The following is a 22,208-nucleotide window of genomic DNA, read 5'->3' on the forward strand; positions in this document are numbered from 1 at the left end:
TAGATAGGGATGCTTAGTAGTTGGTAAAAGGTGAGGAGAAGGCGTCAGGCGGAGAGACGGTTGGCCGGCTGAAAAAATATATTCTCTGATGGTGGCAGTTTAATGTGTATTGCAGTAGCAAGCCTGTATACACGTCTTACGATAGATTTTTACTTTTCGTCTGGAAGACAAGAGTACACCTCATGCGGTGGTAGCGATTTCTTGAATTGATTGTCTACTTCAAGGCTTTTTTTTTGCTTGAGTTATACAGTAGGGTTAACGTCATATTCGACATCCGTCCTAATGACATACTTTGCACCCTCAACAACACCCGTGCCCTCATGTAACAGCGCCCCTTGTGCCTCGCCATGCGGAAATACAGCAACGCTACCCATGATCGGCTTGACGGGATACGCATTGATGACGCCTTCCTTCACGCTTGGGATGAAGAAGGTCGTCTCGCCGCCCCGGAAGTCGTCATTGAGGTAGATGAGGAAGGTGAAGAGGGAAGACTGGCGAGCGTGGGAAGGCGAGGAGTCGTATTGATAAGCGTCTGTTGTGGGATCGATGCCGGAGGGCGGCCATGCTCCATCTGCGCATGAGTTAGCAAGACTAGTACATACGTATGGGAGATATGCGCATGGTACTGACCGATGTGACATCGATACTCGGCGCCGGGGACGTATCGGTACACTCTGAACCGCCGATTGATGCCTCGAACCTGTTTTCCTGCCACGGCTTCCGGAACAAATGCCTTCACCCGGTTCCAAAGCTTGTCGTGGAAAGCTTGATCGACTATCCAGTAGAAGTTGTGCGCTAATATACTAGTGTCTTCACCTTGCGGCCGCATTGGCGCGTCAGGAATGAAGCCAATCGTCTCTCCGGCTGCTATAATGGAAGAGCACTCCTCAGGCGACAGGACGTCCTTTATCAATCGCAGATCTGGTACTATGGGGTGTTTGTAGCACTCTGTTTTGGGTCCTTCGCCAAGAAGCACCGTGTCATCTTGAGAGGCGTATAAGATGGCAGGGTGGAGATTCGGTGGCTTTCGCTGTAAACCAGCGGTAGTCTCGATTATTCTGAAGCGTTCCTTGAGGTCGGCAGAGCAAGATGCGAAGATGGTCTTATCTTCGATGGTGCGACGCAATTGCCGCGTCGGCTCACTTCCGCCTCGCAGGTTCCAAGTCTCTTGCAGCGCGACCGGGCCTGAAATGGAGTCTGTCCCGTGAGAAGTGGTGTCGGTTGGACCGGTCACTCTAAGAATGGCGTCCAGTACTCGAATCAGCTCATTGTTGTGGGAACTACGTCCCACAACAGTCTGGCTAGGCACTTGGACGTGGATTGACAGCCCAGAGACGACATCAAGAGTGCGGACCCATCGACAGAGAGCACCTAATGTTGGCGTATCCTTTCTAATTCGCATCTCTGCCAATAAGATGAGTGCATCCATGTACTTGGCATCTGTGAGTGCTCCCGATATGCGCGCAGTAAGATTGCTGCCCTCCGCTAAATCAATTAGCTCTTTTCCATTCAAATGGAGGCTCAATCCTCACCGGCTGAGTTCAGTCCCGTTGTGCATGCCTGACGAAAGGTATATACCGCTGTCCTCAGATCTTTGCATGCTTTTGACTTGATGAGGGCGGGATGCTCGGACAACGTCTGGAGTGTTTCCACGGTGACTTCAATCTCCTCGGTCGAGATCAATGAGTGCACGCTCACTGGCTCAAAAGCAGGCGTATCATTTGGCGGACTTGGGATCCCTGTTGTAGTCGGCTTCTTCACTGCATTCGTGTGTGCGCTGTTTCGCTTTCGCTTCGCCATATTTGATAGCCGGTCCACGCTATCCACGCACTATTACAAGTCTGTGTGTCGAAAATTGTACTTGGGATGAGAAGTTTCACTAAAGCACGATTGGAAAGAGTTGTCGTTTCTCAAATTGAATTCTGAACAAGGTGGCGAAGTTGCAAAGCAAATTCTGTGGTCTGTGCGTTGCGGGGAAGCTAGCGCTCTGATTCGCCCCTCTCTGCTAAGTGTAACTACTCACGCCACTATACTTCTGCATGTTACACTCATCTGCTTCCAAGGCTGCAGATTGACGGAAGAGTAAGAGAAGAATCAAGCTTTCTTGTTTTCTTTCTGGAAGACTACCTAAAAGATTGCTGCATTCCAATTTGTCGAAAAGATCGGACTAAGAGCACTATGTGAAGTGAATCGCTACAAAGCTGCTGATATGACAGCATGTAAGAAGCGAACCTTTGCGTCTGACTAGTGGTTGAATGGTTATCTTGTATTATAATGGGTTAGCACTCAGGTGTCTGCCACTGCCTGAGAAAATTTGATGTTCTTCAGCCCACCCTACAAGAAAACAAAGCAATATCGTGGAATATTATACAAGAAAGGAACGTGTGGTTATCATTTATGATCCCAATCGACATTGTCTATTAATACCCTCGCCATCTTACCCATTAGTCCAACATGCTCCATTGTTCTACCAATCTGCTTCTTCTTGCTTTCTACCCCTTAGACTTTGTCTTAGCGTACAACTATTGCACAGAGGAGGCGTAACCCGCTTCTCCCACAACCGTGGACACGTCTTCAAAAAAGGATTGTTGCTTTCCAGCATGGACAGCCTTTTCCAGCTTGTGTGGTGGTATTGGTACAAGCTCACTTGTCGAGAACGGAGGTAACAAGGTTGAAAGATCGTCTCAGACTCTGTAGGGTGACAGGCATAAGTGTAATGGAAGAGGAGACACATGAAAGCTTGAGAGTCGAGAATGTATTCAATAGAGGATAATGTGTGAAGTGTTCTTTGATGAGCATTAGTCAAAGTGCGTTCTATTTTTGGTGTTTGTTTGCACAATGAACGTAACTAGATGCCTTTTTCCCCAATATGGCCAGTCGAGTTATTCAGGGAAATGTCATTAAGTTGAGACGGTGGGTGCAAACAATTAAGATTAATTGAAGACAAGCTTAGGTCTCATAATATCTGTCCTCGCTTCAATCTCCTGTTGTTCCCAAACTGTGGGATCATCACAAGCTCCGATGGATACTCCTAGAATCAGATTGACATCTCTACCCGCATTGTTCGCCCATTAAGCGACAAGATCGCGGACATTAAACAGGACCTCAGCATCTTGAATGTTTCCCAAACAGGAGATCCTGCTCCTGATTGGTGTAGAATTAGAAGATGATCCGCATGACTGTGTAAGCTAGGTGTAATCGATGGTCCTAAACGGGAATTCCTCGTGGATTGTGCAAACACACGGAGCCCTGCTGTTAATAGGTCACTACCCGCGCTTGCGATTAAAGGCAAACCGCCCTAAAGGAACGGCAATATAGGCAGGTCGATAGTACCCGAGTGAGTTTGCCCCTGTCCAATGGCCTACACCCGTGCTCCATTCCTACTACTAAAGCAAACAATCCGGTTCCGTGGAATTACCCTAGAGCCTACCTACGGGTATTTCGCTATAGAGAAGATCACGCGCTTTGTAGATGAGAACTACCCATCACGTTCGTCTGCATCTGGTGAAGCCGATAAATAGCTGTAAAGAGGTTGAGGAATATTAAAACTTCGGACTGGCTAGGTAGCCGAACAATAATTAAAATTGAAAGTAGAAAAATTATTTTAGTAGAAAGGTTAATCATATGGAGAACGCATATTTAGAGGGAATCGAGCACGAGGAAAATTACGAATTCTCGACATGCCGCCGTTCCGCCATCTATCTAACATAACATCTGCGACGATTAAGCAAGTTTTCTGTGCCGAATAAAGAACGTTGAGCTGAAATTAGAAGGAATTGTATCCAAGCACGCTTAACTCGAAAGTATAGAGTAGAACGAGGACGCCGATAATATGACCCTCATTGTATGCGGTTAGTATCTTTGCCATCGGCGAGGTGGGAAAAAGTCGTCGAAATCATCATCGTCGTCTTCCTCGTCAAAGTTTTCGTAACCATCGTAGTCTTCGTCATAGTCGTCCAATAAAGTGCCTCTGAAAGACCTCCCATGTGGTGCTTGCCGATAATGCCTAAAGCCGCCTCTTCTCCGTCTCGGGAAGCTGTACATGGGCAACATACTGTAATCGTCGTCGTCTTCCGAGCCATCTTCGTCGACGAAGCGCGATGAGAAGGGACTGCGTTGGGCCCTAGGCCATGATGAGTATCCACGCTGGCGATGAGGGAAAGTAGAATTCCCTCGAGGTAGAGTGCCCATGCCAAACGGTGAAGGCTGTTGATATCCGTGCCCGATGACAGGGCGCCGACCATGAGGACCCATGCCCATGCCCATACCCATGCCCATACCTAGTGGTGAAGAAAAGCCAGGCGATGGGTATCCTCCCATCATAGGATTCACCCCTCCTAGACCTGTAAATGGGGATTGATACCCTCCCATGCGTCCATATGGCGACGAATTACCGCTAAACATACGCACATGCGCGTGCCTTTGGTGGGTTGCAAAATCTCCAAATAGCGTATCTCGGTTCCCACGATAGTACTCATTGCCGCCAGTATATGGATCATGAGGTCTATGATGGTGCTTGTAACCAAGGCCGGGGAAGCCAAGTGGTCCAGCCATCAATACCGTGAACTTGAAACGGAGTTGTGGATATTGTAGTCAAGCCGAGTTGTATGAGTGACTGGGAGAAGGTGATAAGTGTCGGCAAGCCTGAGCCTGATGTGAACAAGCGAACCGTGAAGGAGAACCTGCTGAGTAAGTAGCAAGCAAACAAACAATGAGCGAATGGCGGATCCTCAGGGTGTGCTAGTGATGGGTTCGTTACACAGGAAGCAAAAGAGATTCGGCAAATTCGGGAATATGGGCAGGCTGCGACGTTCTCCTTATAGTGGAGTTCGCCTGTCACCAGAACAGGTCAAGTGCACAACTGTAGTAGCTACTTTGGTCGCGGACTCTGTGCGATACTAGCAGTCGACGCCTAGGCTGGATTAAGGACAAGTCAACGAAGAATCCTGCTTGTAGCGTGGTAGTCGAGATGCTAACGGGCTGGATCTATGTAATATTGATGTAAGACGACAGAAGATTGGTGTCCAGCGGGCACACAAGATGCAGTCTAAAGTGAGGAGCAAACGTGGAGCGGCGACAGCGAGAGCAAACCGCGGTGGCGGCCGCATGTTCCAGTCTAGACTGAACAAGCAAACATGAGGATAGGCGAATACATCTCTGAAGAAGCTGACAACATCGTAACGAGCTCTCTGCGTGAGAAAAGCGACTATGAGAGAAAGCGGGGGGTCGCGTCTCTTGGGTGGTGTTGTACTGCAGGCAAAGAATGGGAGGCGCGCATCAACAGCGTTCCTTGCGTGCAGGTGGTACAGCGGGGAAGGGACAATATGCGCGTTGTGAGGCCAAACATTGGATAGGCAGGCAAGGCAATGTCTTGATAGAGGCCCTACGCAGGAGTTTGAGATGCAGTTCGGATTGATGCAAGACGCGTCCAACGCGTTCCCAGGCCGACTCGTCCAAAACGGCGTCGGAGAAAACATGGCGCACGTGACCCATCTCGGCTGTGGATGGCCAACCTCAAATGTTCTTCAGTTGTTCGAGCTCTTCTTTTGTCGCCGCAACACGACTGCAACTCCTCGCACCAAACCCCATCACACTCGTCCCCGTGCCATTCTTCTCACTCGCCTACATCGAATCAGCTGCAGCCATACATCTATCGTCTCCACCGCACCTGCATCCACCACCTGCCTCCCACACGTAGCCACTAAAACTTCTGGCCTCCAACAGCACGCTCGCTCGATAGCCACTTCCACCCCACCACCTCCACAATGGCTCCTCCTTCCTTTGCTTCAGCAGCTGCGGGAAACAACGCAAACCCAGCGCGTGCAGACTCGGGCGCCGACTGGTGAGTGCAGCCATTCTTTGCATCGTGTACATGGCATGCATATAGCGCCCTAGCTTTGCAGCCATAAGCATTCTTCCTTGTCGCAACAAGATACACAAGCACACATTCCCCTCCAATAATTACATCGATCGCTCCCACCATGACTAGGCTCCCTTCCGATTTCCCGTATACTAAAACACGCAGGGCTCGACGTACCAATGGTGCCACACAAACATTTCGGCGGCCCTCACACGCGACGACACTCTCTGGATCGACTACCCACTCGTCTTCGAGAGATGCATCCGCACCCCAGAACTCGTCGAATCCTGGCGTATACGTCCCACCGCACGCACAACCAGGGCGCAATGGCAGCTCAGTCGACGGCCGCTATTCTCGAGATCAGCTCACGCACCTCTTCAGGACGCAGCAAGACTCGGGGGACCTCACTGATGCACCATCGAGTCTGTACATGGGTGCGTGGGAGCCGCATGCCACAAACGGGGCCTCGGGCGCGTCGTGGGGTCGCAAGGAGGACCACGGCAGGGAGGCCCAGAGCGGGGTCGACCAGTGTTGGGACAGAGACGGCAGTGTATTGCCCCTCAGCTTAGCAGATATGACTGACGACGAGAAAGAGGTATGTCCTTCCCCATTGCGCCTTCACGTTGTAATTGTGGCCTAATGTTCATTTTCTCGCTTAGATCTTCCTCTCGTCCGTCAACTCGCCGCTCAAACCGCCTACTCAGAACGCCAATAAGGATGGCACCCCTAAAGAAGGCCTCTCCTTGCGCAAGACGTCCGTCTCCCAAGGTGCGGGCACTCCCTATGGCATGTCGTCGCCCACAGCCGCGCGACCAGGCGTACGTCGCCGCGATACTGGAGAAGCGTATCCCTTTCCCTCATCGCCTGCAACCTCACGGTTCGCACGGGAAGAATCCAGTGCCGTGACTCCGCCCCCTGCACTTGTACGCCGTCGGACTGACTACAAGGAACCTGTAGAGGGTCGCCCGAGCGAGGAGCGTGACAGAGAAAAGGGTGCAGCTGAAAACGCTGGCCCGTTTGGCTCGCTCAAGCGTACAACGACTGCGCCTTTTAGCCCGGGCGGTGCCACTTCACCGTGGTCTGCTACTCCAGGTGGTGGCTTCGGCGCTTTTGGTAGCTTCGGAAATCCACAGCCAGAGAAAAAGCCCGGATATGGTAGCATGCGTGGAGAGAGCAGGTTCAAGGGATTGATGGGTAAAACCAGTACCGAGGACTTCGAGAAGGCTCCAAAAGAGAAGGCTTCCATCAGTAACCTGGGGATCCTCAACGAAGCAGAGCCTCCCAAATCGGCGGGTTCTTGGATGGAAGCTCGTTCCAATAGGCCAACCAGTAACGATACCGATCCATTTCCAGACGACGATGGCCCAACGGGTAGTGCCGCACTTCGCGGCGAAGATGTTAGTCCGCCCCGATCTCAAAACTTGGGCGCCTTCGGCACTCCACAACGGCCACACCATCGAGACGACACCGGATTTTCTGCATTTGGGATGACTGCCGATAACGCCGGCCTTCGCGATATGTTTCATGGCCGGGAAAACTTTGCACATCACACGCCACACCGTGCAGGCGATGGAGGCAACGATCCAATGAGCCCTACAGACACCAATCCATATCGAAGTCCCGACCACGCGAGAGACGACCACGATGACGATTCAGACGACTCTAATGCTCAACACGGTAATTACCCTGGTATGGGTAGCTTCCAGGTCGATCAGTCCGTCAACCCTAGTATCCACAACGCTTTCGGTGGGCTTACTGGCCTCGGCAGGGTATCTGCACCATTTGAAACTGCAGCGAGCGATCGCAGCCAGACATCCAGCGTCGGACCTGCTCGAGGATTTCCCACACTCCCTGGTCTCGGTGGTCTTCCTGGTCTTGGCGGCTCTGCAGCGTGGTCATCTGGACAACAAAATCTGGGTACTCCGATCCGGGAACGTGGCTTGGGAGGCTTCGACAATGCTTTCGGAAACGTAGGAGAAGCCCAGTCGCCTTCCTTGGCTGGCTTAGGAAGCAGCTCATTGTTTGGGGCAGCCTCAGGCCTCGGACACGGAACAGTTGGCCGATCTAGCAGACTGGGCTCGCTCTTTCCAACTTCAATGCAAGACCAGCTGCGATCCAATGACCCAAATCGCCCACATGCTGATGACAGCTCCTCACACGGGGATAGACAACAGAGCATGACTGGCACTTTTGGACGAAATGCATTCGGTAACCAAGCCCCTGGCGGCGGAATTCCTACCCGCGAGACCGAAAGTCCATTCCGCGCGAACCGCAACTTGTTCGATGACTTTTCTGGCGCATCTGGGGACGATCATGGTGGTTCTGCATTTGGACAGGCCTCTGGAGCTGCCCCATCTTCAACTTTAGCTACCACCTCGCTATCCATGGCTGCCCTGAATCACACACGGACTGCTCAGGCGTCGACACCCGGCATCAGTAGCCCTGCCTCAAGCCAGCCCCCAGCACCACAGCAACGTACCATGGTCATGCCGGATCGGATGAGATGGATCTACCGTGACCCTTCAGGAAACACTCAGGGACCGTTCTCTGGCCTCGAAATGCACGACTGGTACAAAGCTGGGTTCTTCTCCCCAGAGCTCTTGGTCAAGAAACAGGAAGAGCCTGATTATGAGCCTCTTGCTCAACTTATTCGTCGTATTGGAAACTCGCGAGAGCCGTTCTTAGTTCCTCAGATTGGCATTCCACACGGCCCGCCCACCGCTCAGCCAGGCAATACATGGGCAGGTGCTGGTCCCACTCCTGGTGCCGCTCCCGGTGCTCAACCTCCTTTTGCGAATAGCTTTCCCAGCTTTGGAACAACGTTGACTGCCGAGCAACAAAATGCCCTTGAGCGTCGGAAACAAGAGGAGCAGTATCTTATGGCTCGTCAGAAGGAGCATTTGGCTGCACAACAGCAAGCGCTTGCCAGATCGGTTCAACTGGGTGGCATGCTCCCGAATCAACTAAATCACCATTCTAGCGCGCACAGTCTACACAGCCAACCAAGTTTCGGAAGCATTACATCTCCGGGCGGTTACCAGCCATCACCTACCCAAGCACCTGCCCCTGGAGCATCTGTTCCAGGCCTGCTGGACAATGCGTTCAGATCTGGACCGGGCCCTGTTCCAGGTTTGGGTCCGATCGGTCCAGGTATGGATATGCTAAGCAACTTGCGAGACGAAGATGTACCGGCCATGATGGACCGTCTTAACCTCGGACGCACTGGTCAGCCGACGTTTGGCACTGCACCAACAGCCTTTGGGCAGCAACCTGAGCCAAACACACATGCCCAACAGGTTGTCTCCATGCTGAGTGATCGTGCTCGCCTCCAAAGGGAGCAAGCCGACCATGACAATGTGCAGCGACATGCCCCAAACGAGCAACAAAACGCTCAAGCTTTCGCTGATCGTCTGCAGCAGTTCAATGATTTGAGGGTTCAGACAGACCTGGACCAACCGACCAGAGTCGCTCCCCCACCAGAAGGGGTTATAGGAAAGCCCTCAGCACCCGCGGCAGAGTCACAGGGACAATCTGAGCCTACGATACCCGATCAGTTTGAGGCTCACAATCAAGCTCTTGAACCTAAGGTTAACGTGTCGCATGCCAGCCAGGAACCACTGTCACTCACCGAGCAAGTTCAAAAAGCAGCTTCTGCTAAGCACTCACCTCAGCCCCCATCAGCGTGGAACAAAGTAGAGCCTGCTATCTTCCCATTCCCCCCACCGCCTTCCCAGTCCCCTCTTCCTGCACCAGCTGCGCAGAGGAAGCCTATTGTTGCTGAGAACTTGACGAACGAATCTCGTTCAGGTGCAGCGACCCCTGCTGCCGATACCCCAAGCGCCTCGATCGCACCATGGGCGAAGGAGCCTGCCGAAGCCTCCAGAGGACCTTCTCTAAGGGAAATTCAAGAGGCCGAGGCTAAGAAGGCTGCCGAGCGTGAAGCCATCGCAGCAGCAGCCCGTCGCGAGGCTTTCGAGAAAGAGCTGCTGTCTCAAGTGCAATCACCTGCCATCCAACCCGGCCTTCCGTCGAGCTCAACTTGGGCAAGCGGTGCTTCTCCCGTTACCCCGAACGCAACTGGAGCTTCAGTTTGGGCCAAGCCACTGGCAGGAAAAACCGCTCCAGTGCCGACGTCGAACTCCAAGAAGACGCTTCAGCAGATCCAGAGGGAAGAGGAGGCTCGCAAGCAAAAAGCTGCTGCCGCCACTGCCGCTGCCGCTACTGCCGGAGCATTCAGCGTTGTAACCCCAGTCACATCTGCTGGTAAGCGTTACGCTGATCTAGCTGGCAAAAGCAGTCCGGCATTACCACCCGTACCCGCTGGTAGCAGCGCCTGGACTACTGTGGGTGCAAGCGGAAAGGTAAAGACTCCTGGCGGTACGACGACTCCTGCACCAGTTCCGGTTCGTTCAACTAGCAGCACTATCGTGCCGCCTGTGGTAAAGAAGCCTACTGTTACGCGCAGCACTATAATGGGAGGAGGAGGAGCGGGCAAGGCCAATGCGCAAGAGGAGTTCACCAAGTGGGCAGTAAATGAAGTTCGCCACGATCTAAACAAGGGTATCAATGGTATGTATCCGCTCACACCTTCGATACGAACTATCTACTAACGCTAGAACAGCCGAGGACTTTGTTTCATCCCTGCTCACATTCCCCGCTGACGTCGAACTCATTACCGAATGTGTACACTCTGCATCCTACACGCTCGATTCCCGCCATTTCGCCGAAGAGTTCTTGCGCCGCCGCAAATTGGCCGACAAAGGCATCGTCGATGAGCGTAGTACATCGTCTCCCGCTGAGAACAAGTCTGGAGGCAGCGGCTGGTCTGAAGTCGCGAAGAAGGGTGGTGCGAGCACCGTCCAGCAGCAAAGTGCTTCTTCTCTTGTGACGGGCGACTTCAAGGTTGTGTCATCGAAGAAGAAGACTAAGCGATAAACGCCTGGTGGTCTGAATGTCTCGATGGGAGTTGGTGATGACGAATGAGCAGAATGGGGAGTGAATTGTGGGTGTTTACGCTTGTTGTGAGTGCTTTTGTGTTTGTGTTCTGGCTGCATGCCAGGGAGAGTGTTGGGAGGGAGTAGGTGGGAGTAGGCATGATGGAACTAGTCACGAGATGCTGATGTGTTACGAGCACTACGAGGCTATTGATAGGGTCAGTGCAATACGAGCTGTTGCTGCCGAATGATGTGCGATGCTCCCCCCATTGCGAAGTATGCCTTGCGACATCATAAGTGTGTAATTCACATCATTATAGATCATACAATCTCCTAGTGCAAACCAAGTCTTCAGCTATTCGATTGCTATTCCCACAATCATGAGCCATGGTATATTTAATGAAAAGAACGGCCAAGGGGGAGTAAGTTCGCCTCAAGTAATAAATCTGCATGATGGTCATGTCATGGACATTAACCCCCGGAAACGCCGCAAGTACAAAAGGTATCTCAAAATAGGACTTGTATCCACAACGCCGCTTCCAGTCCTTGGGAAGGCTTCAATTACTCATCCGAAGGAGACATGCTTCTTACGCCCTGCATCCTATCCAGCAGACTGAACGACTTACATCGTCCGCCAAAAATAATTCGTGTAAAAGTGCCGCGAGAATTTCGGATCGATATTGACAACATGGACGTCGCCCTTTGCCGCATTACGGATAATGGCTTTGTTATATTCACCGGTTGTGGGATCAGCTTCGACGTCGATGCCGAGCGTGCGGTAGAGTTTCAGCTTCAGTCTAGAGATTTTCGTTAGCACATTTTGCTTCAATTGGTTGCATCTTGATGCGACAAGCTCTACGATTCGTGCAACGTACACTGTAGCATCATCCCCGGGCCTTTCCACCGCCCCTCCTTCTACACCTTCTTCCTCCAGCTCGCTCGCTACTCCCCCAAGCCGTCCGAGATCCTGCTGCAACCTCTCCCCCTCGATTTCAAGATCACTCGCCTGCTTCGCAATTTTGAACTTTGCCGTGTCCAGTCTTAAAATCTCAGCTGCGTGGTTTGTTGGGTTGTGCTGCGCTAGCGTGTGGTTGTGGTTCGCTGAGAGGGTTTGGTGTGTCCGGTTCAGGGCGGACAGGGAGGATTGGATGGATTGGAGATGTTGGGTGCGGAAGGTGGAGAGCGTAGAGAGGCTGTCGCCGATGCGGAGGAGGGAGGCGGTGTCGTTTGAGATTTTGAAGTGCGAGGTGCATTGCGCGATAAGCTGGGAGGGTGTTAGTATACGCAATGTTGTGTGCAGGGGAGCATGGAAAGGTAACATACAGCAGCGGGATCTTCGTCGAGAAGCATTTTGACAATTGTCTCGTTGTCGCGGCGGTATTTTGGGTTAAATTTTGGTTCCCAGTTCGAGGCTAATGGTATGCGCAATCGTGGGTATCTCGAGATGTAAAGTAGCGATTTCGCGATAGTGTCGTGGTGTTGATGTTTCAGTGTTGTCTTGATCCGTGCACGGTCGCGTGTGGCAACGACTGAAGTCAGAGATGTGGCGGAAGCTGGAGCGGCGGCAAGCCACACGAGGCGTACGTCACACATCGTTTTCACGAGACAAGGCCTGGACATCTGCCTGCGCATTTCTCGCCTCTTGCCGTTGATCCTGGGCTTTTACATCCTCTTCCTACGAATACTCCAAACATCACAGATTGAGCCATGTCTCCGTCGTTACCATGTGAGTAGACATGTAAATCTGTTCGAGTGGCGTGAGGCTAAGTGTCAAACAGATGCCGCAGACGTTGAGTCGCCGCTGAAGCCAGAAGAACTCCAGGTCTTGCGGGCGCAATACGAGAAAGAAGGCGAGTATGTTGGTTTACAGACAAAGTTCAACTATGCATGGGTACGTTATGATTACACATACTCTGCTATTCTGCATCGTCTCCACCCAGCGCCAGCTGACTTTACTCTCAGGGCCTCATAAAATCCAACTCCCGCCCTGATCAACAAGAAGGCGTCCGCCTCCTCTCCGAGATCTTCCGCAACTCCCGCGAGCGACGCCGCGAATGCCTCTACTACCTCGCCTTGGGCAACTACAAACTCGGTAACTACGCCGAAGCCCGACGATACAATGAGCTACTGTTGGAGCTGGAGCCGGCAAATTTACAGTCGGGGAGTTTGAAGGGACTGATTGACGAGAAGGTTGCGAAGGAGGGGTTGGTTGGTGCGGCGATTGTAGGCGGTGTAGTGGTTGCGGCGGGAGTGTTGGGAAGTTTGCTCCTCAGAGGGGCTGGGAAGAAAAGATGAAGTAGCTCAGCAGGGGGTGCGTTGGGATACAGCTGACGAAATGATGAATCGTTTTGGGATATCATGCTTGTTGAAGCGCTTGCATAGGCGTTTGTTGGTGGAACCTCTACCTTTACCTGAGTCTGTATATTATTTTGATTATACTCTCCAGGATTTGCGTATCAAGATTATCTGCTTCAAAACTATATATTCAAGAACTGCCATAACTGCACAGTGTCTTTGTTCCATCTCGTTGACAGACAGCCATAGAAGCAAATAGAACGTCGAAGCAAGCGAGAGTGACAAGTGTTCGAACAAACGCGGAGTCAGACCAAGACACGAATCTTCTCAGAGTCACAAAGGAAGACCTTTTTGCATTTAGGCGGCTCCTCTGCGCTTTTTCTTCTTTTTTTCGAGAGGCAACGCGCTCGACCAAACTACATCTGAAAGCTTGAAGCTGTGCGGGCGGGACGACGGTTGGACCCCTGCCTCGGCCTCGCGATCTCCCAGAATAACGTCACCGGCCAATCTGGAACAGTTCCGAGAGACAAAATTCGCCGCCAACCTTCGTGGTTACTCTTCTCCACGCCAACCTACGTCCCTTTTGGTCTATTCACATCCGACGAAACTCTCCATACCCGTATTAGCCTCCCGAGCTACAGCGCCTTTGCCAGCTAGTGCAGTACAGCGCATGACAGAGGTCTGAACTCGTCGACTTCCGCGCCGAGCTCACTCCTTCTGACATAACCTCGTGAGTTCATTTCATCCCCTGGTTATGCCTTACTCACACAGCCTAGACATTACCCTGTTTACTTCCGCCTAGCCTACCTCTTATACACCGCAACCATGGACCAATCAAGCAACCAACCGAGGCCGGCCCACCGCGATATGATGTTCTGCCATGAGTGCAACGATGAATGGTACCGGGATGAACATGGTCTGACCTGCCCAGAGTGCCACTCAGACTTCACAGAAATCGTGAGTTGACGCGCCGCGGAACCTGGGGCGAAAGCAAGCATACCCCGCCAGCACCGCTAACCCCACCCAGATTGAAGGAGACAATGACCCCCGGGACAGCGTCATGTACGGTGACGACTCCGATTCCCTGCCCGACCTCGTCGAAGGCTCGTCCCTCCCATTCGGGCATTTCAATCCAAGACAGACAGACGACCCGGAAGAGGCTGATATCAGCAACTTCAACTTTACTCAGACCACGCCGGGCAGAATCAACCTTCACGCTACGATAACACGATCTGTGTCCCCACAGGGCCTACAAGCCGGCATGGCACCCGCATCAATAGGTGGATTCATGTCCATGTTGAATGGATTGGCTGGGGTTGCAGGACGACCACAGGGCCAAACACAAGGTCAGGGCGAGGGGCTGTTCTCAGGACCGAATCAAACCCAGAACCAGTCTGCATTCCAAGAGTCGAGGGCTCAAGGGGCGGCAGGACAGCCTGAGGTCCGAACGGGAAGGTTCACATACCATGGCGGAGCACGGTTATTTCCACGAGACGCCAACAACCCAGAACCGCGAATAGAACCTGTGGATGATATAACCAAGTAAGACTTGGCAAGTTAAGCATGGCGAGAATGCTGCTAACAAATTTCATAGCGTCATGGCCGGCCTTTTGGCAGCACTGGGCGCACCACCTGGCAGCCTCCACGACCAACACCAACACCAAGGCGGCCCCGGAGCCACATTACGTGGCGAGCACAACCCCGACGAAACGCAACGAGCCGCCCACCCCTTCCTCCAACTATTCACCTCGATGGGTTTGTTGGGCGGCGCGGGCGGCCAAATGGGCGACTTTGTGTACTCACAAGAAGGTCTCGACCGCATTGTGTCGCAGCTCATGGAGCAGACGGCAACGAGCAACGCGCCAGGGCCCGCCACGCAGAACGATATCGATGCGCTACCGAGGAAGAATATTACCGAAGATATGCTGGGCCCCGAACACACTGCCGAATGTAGTATCTGCATGGATGACGTCAACGTTGGCGAGCAAGTCACGGTGCTGCCTTGTAAGCACTGGTTCCACCACCAGTGCGTATCTGCATGGTTGGCGGAGCATGATACTTGTCCACATTGTCGAAAGGGAATCACGAAACAGCAACAAGCAGAGTCAAATCAAGCGTCGAGCGGACAAGCCACATCGGAGGAGGTGGATAGGACCTCACAGATGCCGGGAGCGTTCCACGGCTCTGGCGCAGGTACCTCCAACGACCCATTCGTCCTGCCTGGAGATGGTGGACCAACGAGTTCATCAACGAACCAGGGCGATCAGAACTCGGGATCTGGGAACGGAGGCATTAGCGATCGAATCCGCAGGGGTTTGTTTGGTCCTCAGTCATAATGGGGACCGCCTCATCTGGATTGGGATCAAGCTGACACGACTCTTTTTCTTTTCTAGGACGCGATCGGATTAGGCGAAGCAGAGAAAGACTGCGAGAGGTGAGGCACAGGCGCCGTCTCTCGGGTACTTCTGAGGCTGGTCCTCCAGCGTTCATCATTAGTGTCCCGCGCTATCGCTCGTCTACGGTCCCTCCTGCAATGCGAGGTTCAGCAGCTAGTTCGAGGTATAGAAGGCCAGGTTCAGCAGTTTGAGTTATTGGCGTTTTTTGTCTTTGGTGCAGCATGGTGTTCATATTCCCCCTTCTACCCCTGGTGTGTGTGTGTGGAATCGCCCGTGGAGAGCAATGATTTGGATAGCATTGTCGCGGCGTTTATGATTGGGAAGTGGGCACGTAAACAGGCGTGTACACGTCTGCTTTTTGCGATTCAATGATATCACTATATTCATCTACGTGATTTGCAAGCTAGATGCTTGAGCGTAATCAGGAGATGAGAATTTTTTCGAACCTTCACATGTCGTCGCATGATGCTCAAGGGTCACCTAGACAACGAGAAGAATTCTGCCGTGCCTCACGAGCCACGATCTGATCTGCAATTGAGCGGTCATGGCCATGGCAGTGGAGCTGGGGGGCTTGAGCTTGAGCATTGGCTAGCGCTAACGGGTGCGATTATGCAGGGCATCTCTGGGGTGCATTATTGGCGGTGAAGACTTTGCAACGTGGAAATTGAGCAGCTGGGCAGCTTGGGGGAATCGTGTGGTGCGCAAAGGCAAGATGGGGGATCGTGGTAGATTGATCAGAGTGTGATCAAAGTGGCATGCATGAACGATGGAGATGGTGTAGTTAGATAGAAGGGACATGATGTGGCAGCGAACAATGTACTGTCTTACCAAGCATGCGGTCCGTCCGTCGCCGCCCATCCCATGTTTCCACTCGCCAACCCTCTTGCGGATCCGACAACGCATCAACCGCCCGCGAAAGAATACCCTGCTCACACACCGCAACCCGCCAGCTTTGTTGGGCGCGAAAAAAGGGCCTGCCTTGATATAGACTGTACGTGTCTCATCTCAGGGCCGGCCCCTTGGACCTTGTCGCTGGCCATGCAAATTACCTGGCTTTGGAGAGGTCGTCTCGAGATGGATGAGACGAATGGGACGAAACGCCTATTGTTCCTGCAGAGCAATTGGATAGTTCGCATGAAGCCGAGTCCAGCAAAGCAAGACGCCAGCGCCTACTCCAGGGCTCTCCCTGGTCGTCGATGCGCCCCATCCGCATCCGCATCCGTGCTCAAGCTGTCTCTTGTCGTCGACATGTTGTGCACGCTGGCACGACACGGCATGAGGAGGACCGCTGCACATATCCCACGCGCTGCGACTTGATCAACTGCGCAACAGGCTTTTTTCCTGCCATTGTTGATACCACTTGCATCTGCATCACATTGCTCTCTTCCTATTCCCTCCCCGGAGCTCACGCACGACTTTTCCTCGCGACGTGGTGGTTCTGACGTGCTACTTTGCCATTGGTAGAGGCACTGTCCATCTCCTGCAGCCCTGCACCATCGACGTGTTGTGCTTGTACATAAAGGTCCAATACCTACCGCTGGCGACGCCGTGCTCAAGGCGGCACCCGCATTCTCTTAACCAATTTTAATTCGCTAGTGAGCCCGCTGATAGCAGGCTTGACGTGACTGAATCATGCCTAGTTGGGGCAGAAAAGAAAGCTATGAGTGAGTTCCTCTTTCCGTCATCTCTCACCGAGTTTTTTTCTTTTTTTCTTACTGCAATCGTCTCCCCTCGACACCGACCTTTGCCCATCGCGCTTTACGATTTACGAATAATCCCTTTTGGTAAGGAAGCTTCTTGCCTACTGTGTTACGCTGTGTAGCTTCTACCCTCCAACTTTTGGTTTTCTTTTGACTCTGTTACTCGGCTACAGCATCCGGCTCACCTTGGGTGGTCCTACCGCCATCTGTATACAACCCATTGAGCTTTTACTGATATTCTTCCATAGTGGATCGACCAGAGAGCAGAAACAGATCCTCGCTGACATCCAGTCGGGGTCTCAGAAATTCACCCGGAGGCTTACCCAAAGAACCTCCAGCCACAAGAGAGAGAAGAGCGGAGATACTCTCATCCCTGTCACTGTACTAGGTGAAGGAGCTCAGCACGAAGAGAGAAGAGGACGGAAATCTTCCAATTCGACCCGCCCAGGACTTCCCAAACGTACCAGCAGTATGAAGAGAGCTTACAACTACTTCTTTGGTGGGGCCCAGCCTGTGCCCGCCCCGGCTTCCCCAACAACGCCGTTGACTACAACCGATATCACAGCACCAAGTGAGGATCAGCAGACGCCACGTGAAAATGGCGTCGACACCCCGCCTAGGACACCCCGCGAGGCACCGCTAAGTGAAGACGAAGCTGGTAAGTTTGAAGCTCTTTTTCCATCCACCTGCCCAGTAACGAACTCTTGCACAGGACATGTTCCTGTTCACCACCCATCTTCACATCACGTTGGACTGCGCTACGCGCCTGCCTCCGCAATACTAACCCGCCGCCTCCCAGCTAGCGAGCCCCCCTCACCGCAAGCCAACGACTCGATCGAAGTGCAAATCGAAAAGCTCAAAACCAAGCTTGCCCACGCCGAAGCCGATCTCGACGAAGCCCAGAAGGTGGCACAGTCGCAGGACGAGCACGTCAAGGTGCTTGAGGAGGACCACAAAGAGCGTGAGCGGGGCTTCGAGGAGCGAGAGGCAACGCTGCAGCAGGATAAAAAGGATCTCGAGGAGCACATGGTAAGCGTCGTCGTACAGCAAGTGCGCGAAGCTAAAACCAAGGAGAGGAGTATCGTCCTCGACGAGTGCGAGACCGAGTTCAACGCCAAGATGGCCCAAGTCACCCAAGAGCACGAGGCTCGCGTCACCGAGCTGCAGCAGGAGATTGAGGCCCTCAAGGCCGAGATTGAGACACTGAAGAGCACCGTCGCCAAGCTCGAGGCTGACAAGGGCGAGGCGATACCCAAGGCGGACCTCGAGGCCAAGGACGGCGACCTCAAAGTCCTGTCGGAAGAGAAGGCCGCCGCCGAGGAGTCACTTGCTAAGGCGAAGGCGGAGCTGGATGAGCTTACCACCGCGAAGAGCACCGCCGAGGCTTCGCTGTCCAAGGCGAATGCTGAGCTCGAGGAGTTGAAGAGCCAGAATACTGCCTTGGTGCCCCAGACCGACGTCGAGGCCAAGGAAGAGGCTATTGCTGCTCTCACTTCGGAGAGGGACAGCTCAAAGGAGAAGGTGCAGGAGCTCATGGCCGAGGTCACTTCGCTCAAGTCGCAGCTTGAAGAGTTGGAGGAGGCCAAGGGCGCCCACATCAAAGAGCTGCAAGCGAAGCACGATGAAGCCACCACGCAGCTCACCGCCAAGACTGATGAACACGGCAAGCTATCCGAGGAGGTTGAAGGCCTTCGTAGCACTGTCAACGACCTCCAAGCAAAGCACGATGAGGCCACTACTCAGCTCACCGCCAAGAGCGACGAGCACAGCAAGATCTCAGAGGAGGCTGAGAACCTTCGCGCAACCATCAACAAGCTCGAAGCGTCAGCTGCGGCGGAGACATCCGCTCATGGTGAAGCTACGACCAAGACCCAAGAGCTGGAAACCGCTCTCAAGGACGCACAGGAAAAACTCGACTCTCTCGCCGAGTCGAGCAAGACCGAGGTCGATGGTTTGAAGTCACAAATCAGCGATCTGGAGGAGAAGCTCCAGGCTGCTGACGTGTCGAAGGGTGACGCTGAAGGCCTGCACACTACTATCAGCGAGCTCAAGGCCTCGCTCAAGGAGGCGCAAGACGAATTGGCTGCAAAGACATCCGAGCTCGAGGCTTCGTTGTCTTCCCTTGCTTCCGAGAAGGAGGCTGCCACCAAGGCGGCAGAAGAGGCAAAAGCCAACGTCGACACTCTGACTGCCAAAATCACTGATCTTGAAGCCTCCCTAAAGGAGTCTGAGGAGAAGCTCTCAGCAAAGGACGCAGAGATTGAGAGCGCCAAGAGCGCTGCTGACCAGGCTACTACCTCCGCGAAAGAGGATGCTGAAGGTCTGCGCACCACCATTAGCAAGCTTGAGGCTGACCTACAAGCTGCAAAGGACGACGCTAGTACGGGCTCCGAGGCATCTACGACAAAATTGGCAGAGCTCGAAGCGTCTCTCAAGCAGTCACAGGACAGCCTCGCAAAGAAGGAAGCAGAACTAGAGGCTGCAAAGGCCGATGCCAACACCGCATCCACATCTGCCCAAGAAGAGGCCGAAGGACTTCGCAGTACCATTAGCAAGCTGGAGTCTGAGTTGGAGGCCGCCAAGGGCGATGTCAATTCCGCCTCGGAGTCTTCGAACACAAAGATTACTGGTCTCGAGACTTCATTGAAGGAGGCACAGGACAGCCTGGCTGCAAAGGACGCTGAGCTTGAGGCTGCCAAGGGCGATGCAAGCAAGGCCACCGAATCCTCAAACACGAAGATCACCGAGCTTGAGACAGCGCTCAAGGAGGCAAAGGACAGCCTAGCAGAGAAAGAGTCTGAGCTAGAGGCCGCCAAGAGCGAGACTGGTAAGGCTACTGAAACCTCCACTGCCAAGGTCACCGAGTTGGAGCAGTCTCTGGCTACCACCAAGTCGGAGCTCGAGGCCGCGCAGAAGAAGGTCGCCGATGCCGAGGAGGAGGCCACCAAGTCTACTGAGTCGGCCAAGGAAGAGGTGGAAGGCCTTCAGAAGCAAATCGCTGAGGTGGAGGCCTCCCTCAAGGAGTCTACACAAAAGCTAGAGGCAAAGGAGGCGGAGCTTGCTGAGGCAGCCAAAGCCACTGATGTAGCTCAGGGCAGCGCGGACGAGCTGAAGGCGAAGATTGAGGAGCTGGAGGCATCTCTCAAGGAGTCATCACAGAAGCTTGAGGCGAAGGACACGGAGCTTGCAGAAGTCACAAAGGCAGGCGATGCGGCAAAAGGCAGCGCCGACGAATCGAGCGCCAAGATTGCGGAACTCGAGGCATCGCTCAAGGCATCTGACGAGAAGCTCGCCGAAGCTCTCCAAGCTACCGAGTCATCGAAGGGTGAGAGCGGCGAACTGACGACCAAAATCGAGACGCTGGAGAAGGAGTTGGCTGACGCTAAGGCGGAAGCTGGTAAGGTGGCGGAAGTTGAGGCATCGCTCAAGGAGGCTGAGAGCAAGCTGGCAGCTCAGGAGGCTGAACACTCCGAGAATCTTCAGGCTGCTAAATCATCCGGTACGGAAGCTACCGAGAAGGTTGCCGCGTTGGAGAAGGAACACGAAGCCACCAAGAGCCAGCTCGCTGCTGCCGAAGAGGCCAAGGCGTCTGCAGAGAAGGCTTTGGCCGAGCTCAAGGAGACCGCATCCGGCCATGAGACGACTCTGTCAACCGTCCAAGCTGAGTTGGCTGAGGTCAAGACTGCACACGATACTCTTGACAGTGAGCTCAAGGCATCCAAGCAGGCGGAAACCGAAGCCAAGGAACAACTTGAAAGTGCCGCAAGTGCCTCGACAGAACACTCAACCAAGGTCGCCGATCTGCAAAGCCAGCTTGACAAGGTCACCGTCGACCACGACGAGGCCCTCAAGAAGGTGGAGTCTTCGCATGAGGAGACCAAGGCGTCGCTCTCTACCGCTCAGGCTGAGCTGTCAGAGCTCCAGAAGGCCAAAGAAACTGCTGAGAAGGAACTGGAGGCCGCTAAGAGCGGACAAGACGATGCCGTCAAGACGGCAGAGGCTGCTCATGAAGAGACCAAAGCCACCCTCTCAACTACACAGGCCGACTTGGCGGAAGCCCAGAAGGCCAAGGCAGCTCTCGATGATGAGCTTGCGGCGTCCAAGGAAGCCCAAGGCAAGGCCGAATCTCTCGAGACTGAGCTTGCGGAGCTGAAAGCAACTGCTGATAAGGCGTCTGCCGACAAGGCCGAGCTAGAGGAGAAGATCAACGCCCATGACGCCAAGGTCGCTGAACTGGAAGCCAGTGTCGAGACTGCCACAAAGGAGAAGGCTGCCAAGGACACCGAGCTCACGGAACTCCAAGCCAAGCTCGAAGAGTCGGCCAAGCTGTCCGACAGCCTGAAGGCCCTCGAGGCTTCCAAATCCGAAGTGGACGCCAAACTAGAGACCAGCCAGAAATCCCTCGAAGACGCCCAAGCTGCCGTCAAGGCCCAGGAAGAGAAGCAATCGGCTCTTGAAGAAGAGCTTACCTCCGCCAAGAAGGCAGGCGAGGAGAGCAAGACGGAGCTTGATAACTTGAAAACAGAGCTTGAGAAGGCCAAGAGCGATCAAGAGGGGCTTAAGAAGCTGAATAAGAGTGTCATGGAGAAGTTGAAGGAGAAGGATGCCAAGGTCAAGGAGTTGACCAAGGCGGCCAAGGCGGCTGAGGCTTAGAGTCGAACGCTTCACGTGAATACCGGGAAGACTGTCTACTCCTCCAGCTATGGTGGTGGTTCTTGAAATCGGCCTCTTGGTTTTGTTTTTTGTTTTTCTTTCTTTTCTCTCTTTTAGCGTTTGCGCGCGCGCGCATGGGATGGGAGATTGCATTATACCCTTCGCTGTGAAGCGATCCAGTTGCATAGTGGGGTAGATTGTGTGTGTCGGGTGTGTGAGTGTGCTTGTATAGCGCCTTTTGGTTTTGGTTTTGGTTCTCTCTTTTTATGGTTGACGTTGACTCTTTTTTCTTGTCATGAATTCGACGGGACATGGATTGATGATCAAGACTTGATAAAGGATGAGATAATGTGGATAATGAAAATGCATT

The 22,208-nt window shown here is 53.4% G+C and overlaps 7 protein-coding genes across 7 annotated transcripts; 4 read left to right on the forward strand and 3 right to left on the reverse strand.

Annotated features, from left to right (window-relative positions):
* Positions 1–62: 62 nt before the first annotated feature.
* K460DRAFT_391188 (prolyl 4-hydroxylase) lies at positions 63–1,904 on the reverse strand. Its single transcript, XM_040935821.1, has 3 exons — positions 1,533–1,904; positions 631–1,485; positions 63–571 (listed from the first exon to the last, which is right to left on the reverse strand). Exons 1-3 carry the CDS (start codon positions 1,798–1,800, stop codon positions 243–245), a joined length of 1,452 nt encoding a protein of 483 aa, XP_040793323.1. The 5' UTR covers positions 1,801–1,904; the 3' UTR covers positions 63–242.
* A 1,948-nt stretch (positions 1,905–3,852) lies between these two features.
* Positions 3,853–4,554, reverse strand: K460DRAFT_400800 (uncharacterized protein; the record flags this gene model as incomplete). Its single annotated transcript, XM_040936361.1, has 1 exon — positions 3,853–4,554. One exon carries the CDS (start codon positions 4,552–4,554, stop codon positions 3,853–3,855), a length of 702 nt encoding a protein of 233 aa, XP_040793324.1.
* A 1,004-nt stretch (positions 4,555–5,558) lies between these two features.
* K460DRAFT_391190 (uncharacterized protein) lies at positions 5,559–11,143 on the forward strand. The gene is made up of 4 exons (XM_040935822.1): positions 5,559–5,842; positions 6,026–6,455; positions 6,520–10,429; positions 10,482–11,143. The coding sequence occupies exons 1-4, from the start codon at positions 5,766–5,768 to the stop codon at positions 10,793–10,795; spliced, it is 4,731 nt and encodes a 1,576-aa protein (XP_040793325.1). The 5' UTR covers positions 5,559–5,765; the 3' UTR covers positions 10,796–11,143.
* Positions 11,144–11,203: 60 nt separating this feature from the next.
* K460DRAFT_361532 (Spc24-domain-containing protein) lies at positions 11,204–12,220 on the reverse strand. Its single transcript, XM_040932480.1, has 3 exons — positions 12,118–12,220; positions 11,670–12,058; positions 11,204–11,591 (listed from the first exon to the last, which is right to left on the reverse strand). Exons 1-3 carry the CDS (start codon positions 12,142–12,144, stop codon positions 11,417–11,419), a joined length of 591 nt encoding a protein of 196 aa, XP_040793326.1. The 5' UTR covers positions 12,145–12,220; the 3' UTR covers positions 11,204–11,416.
* A 281-nt stretch (positions 12,221–12,501) lies between these two features.
* On the forward strand, positions 12,502–13,089 carry K460DRAFT_272796 (mitochondrial fission 1 protein; the record flags this gene model as incomplete). Its single annotated transcript, XM_040927831.1, has 3 exons — positions 12,502–12,520; positions 12,573–12,685; positions 12,757–13,089. The coding sequence occupies 3 exons, from the start codon at positions 12,502–12,504 to the stop codon at positions 13,087–13,089; spliced, it is 465 nt and encodes a 154-aa protein (XP_040793327.1).
* Positions 13,090–13,914: 825 nt separating this feature from the next.
* K460DRAFT_272924 (uncharacterized protein) lies at positions 13,915–15,425 on the forward strand (the record flags this gene model as incomplete). The annotated part of the gene is made up of 3 exons (XM_040927841.1): positions 13,915–14,046; positions 14,117–14,631; positions 14,684–15,425. 3 exons carry the CDS (start codon positions 13,915–13,917, stop codon positions 15,423–15,425), a joined length of 1,389 nt encoding a protein of 462 aa, XP_040793328.1.
* Positions 15,426–17,117: 1,692 nt separating this feature from the next.
* Positions 17,118–21,838, forward strand: K460DRAFT_273710 (uncharacterized protein; the record flags this gene model as incomplete). The annotated part of the gene is made up of 7 exons (XM_040927901.1): positions 17,118–17,149; positions 17,434–17,843; positions 17,898–18,886; positions 19,001–19,565; positions 19,662–20,704; positions 20,825–20,977; positions 21,305–21,838. The coding sequence occupies 7 exons, from the start codon at positions 17,118–17,120 to the stop codon at positions 21,836–21,838; spliced, it is 3,726 nt and encodes a 1,241-aa protein (XP_040793329.1).
* Positions 21,839–22,208: the final 370 nt, after the last annotated feature.

This window comes from Cucurbitaria berberidis (genome assembly GCF_010015615.1).
Source record: "Cucurbitaria berberidis CBS 394.84 unplaced genomic scaffold K460scaffold_1, whole genome shotgun sequence".
In the NCBI taxonomy this organism is placed as follows: Eukaryota; Fungi; Ascomycota; class Dothideomycetes; order Pleosporales; family Cucurbitariaceae; genus Cucurbitaria; species Cucurbitaria berberidis.

Bases quoted from the DNA above. Each gene is read 5' to 3' on its own strand.
- K460DRAFT_361532 (XM_040932480.1), bottom strand. From the start codon at position 12,144: ATGCTTCTCGACGAAGATCCCGCTGCT. The intron at 12,059-12,117 runs GTATGTTACCTT...ACACCCTCCCAG, and splicing joins TCGACGAAGATCCCGCTGCT to CTTATCGCGCAATGCACCTC. The intron at 11,592-11,669 runs GTACGTTGCACG...GAAAATCTCTAG, and splicing joins CCCGGGGATGATGCTACAGT to ACTGAAGCTGAAACTCTACC.
- K460DRAFT_391188 (XM_040935821.1), bottom strand. From the start codon at position 1,800: ATGGCGAAGCGAAAGCGAAACAGCGCACACACGAATGCAGTGAAGAAG. The intron at 1,486-1,532 runs GTGAGGATTGAG...TAATTGATTTAG, and splicing joins AACGGGACTGAACTCAGCCG to CGGAGGGCAGCAATCTTACT. The intron at 572-630 runs GTCAGTACCATG...ACTCATGCGCAG, and splicing joins CGAGTATCGATGTCACATCG to ATGGAGCATGGCCGCCCTCC.
- K460DRAFT_391190 (XM_040935822.1), top strand. From the start codon at position 5,766: ATGGCTCCTCCTTCCTTTGCTTCAGCAGCTGCGGGAAACAACGCAAAC. The intron at 6,456-6,519 runs GTATGTCCTTCC...TTTCTCGCTTAG, and splicing joins TGACTGACGACGAGAAAGAG to ATCTTCCTCTCGTCCGTCAA. The intron at 10,430-10,481 runs GTATGTATCCGC...ACGCTAGAACAG, and splicing joins TCTAAACAAGGGTATCAATG to CCGAGGACTTTGTTTCATCC.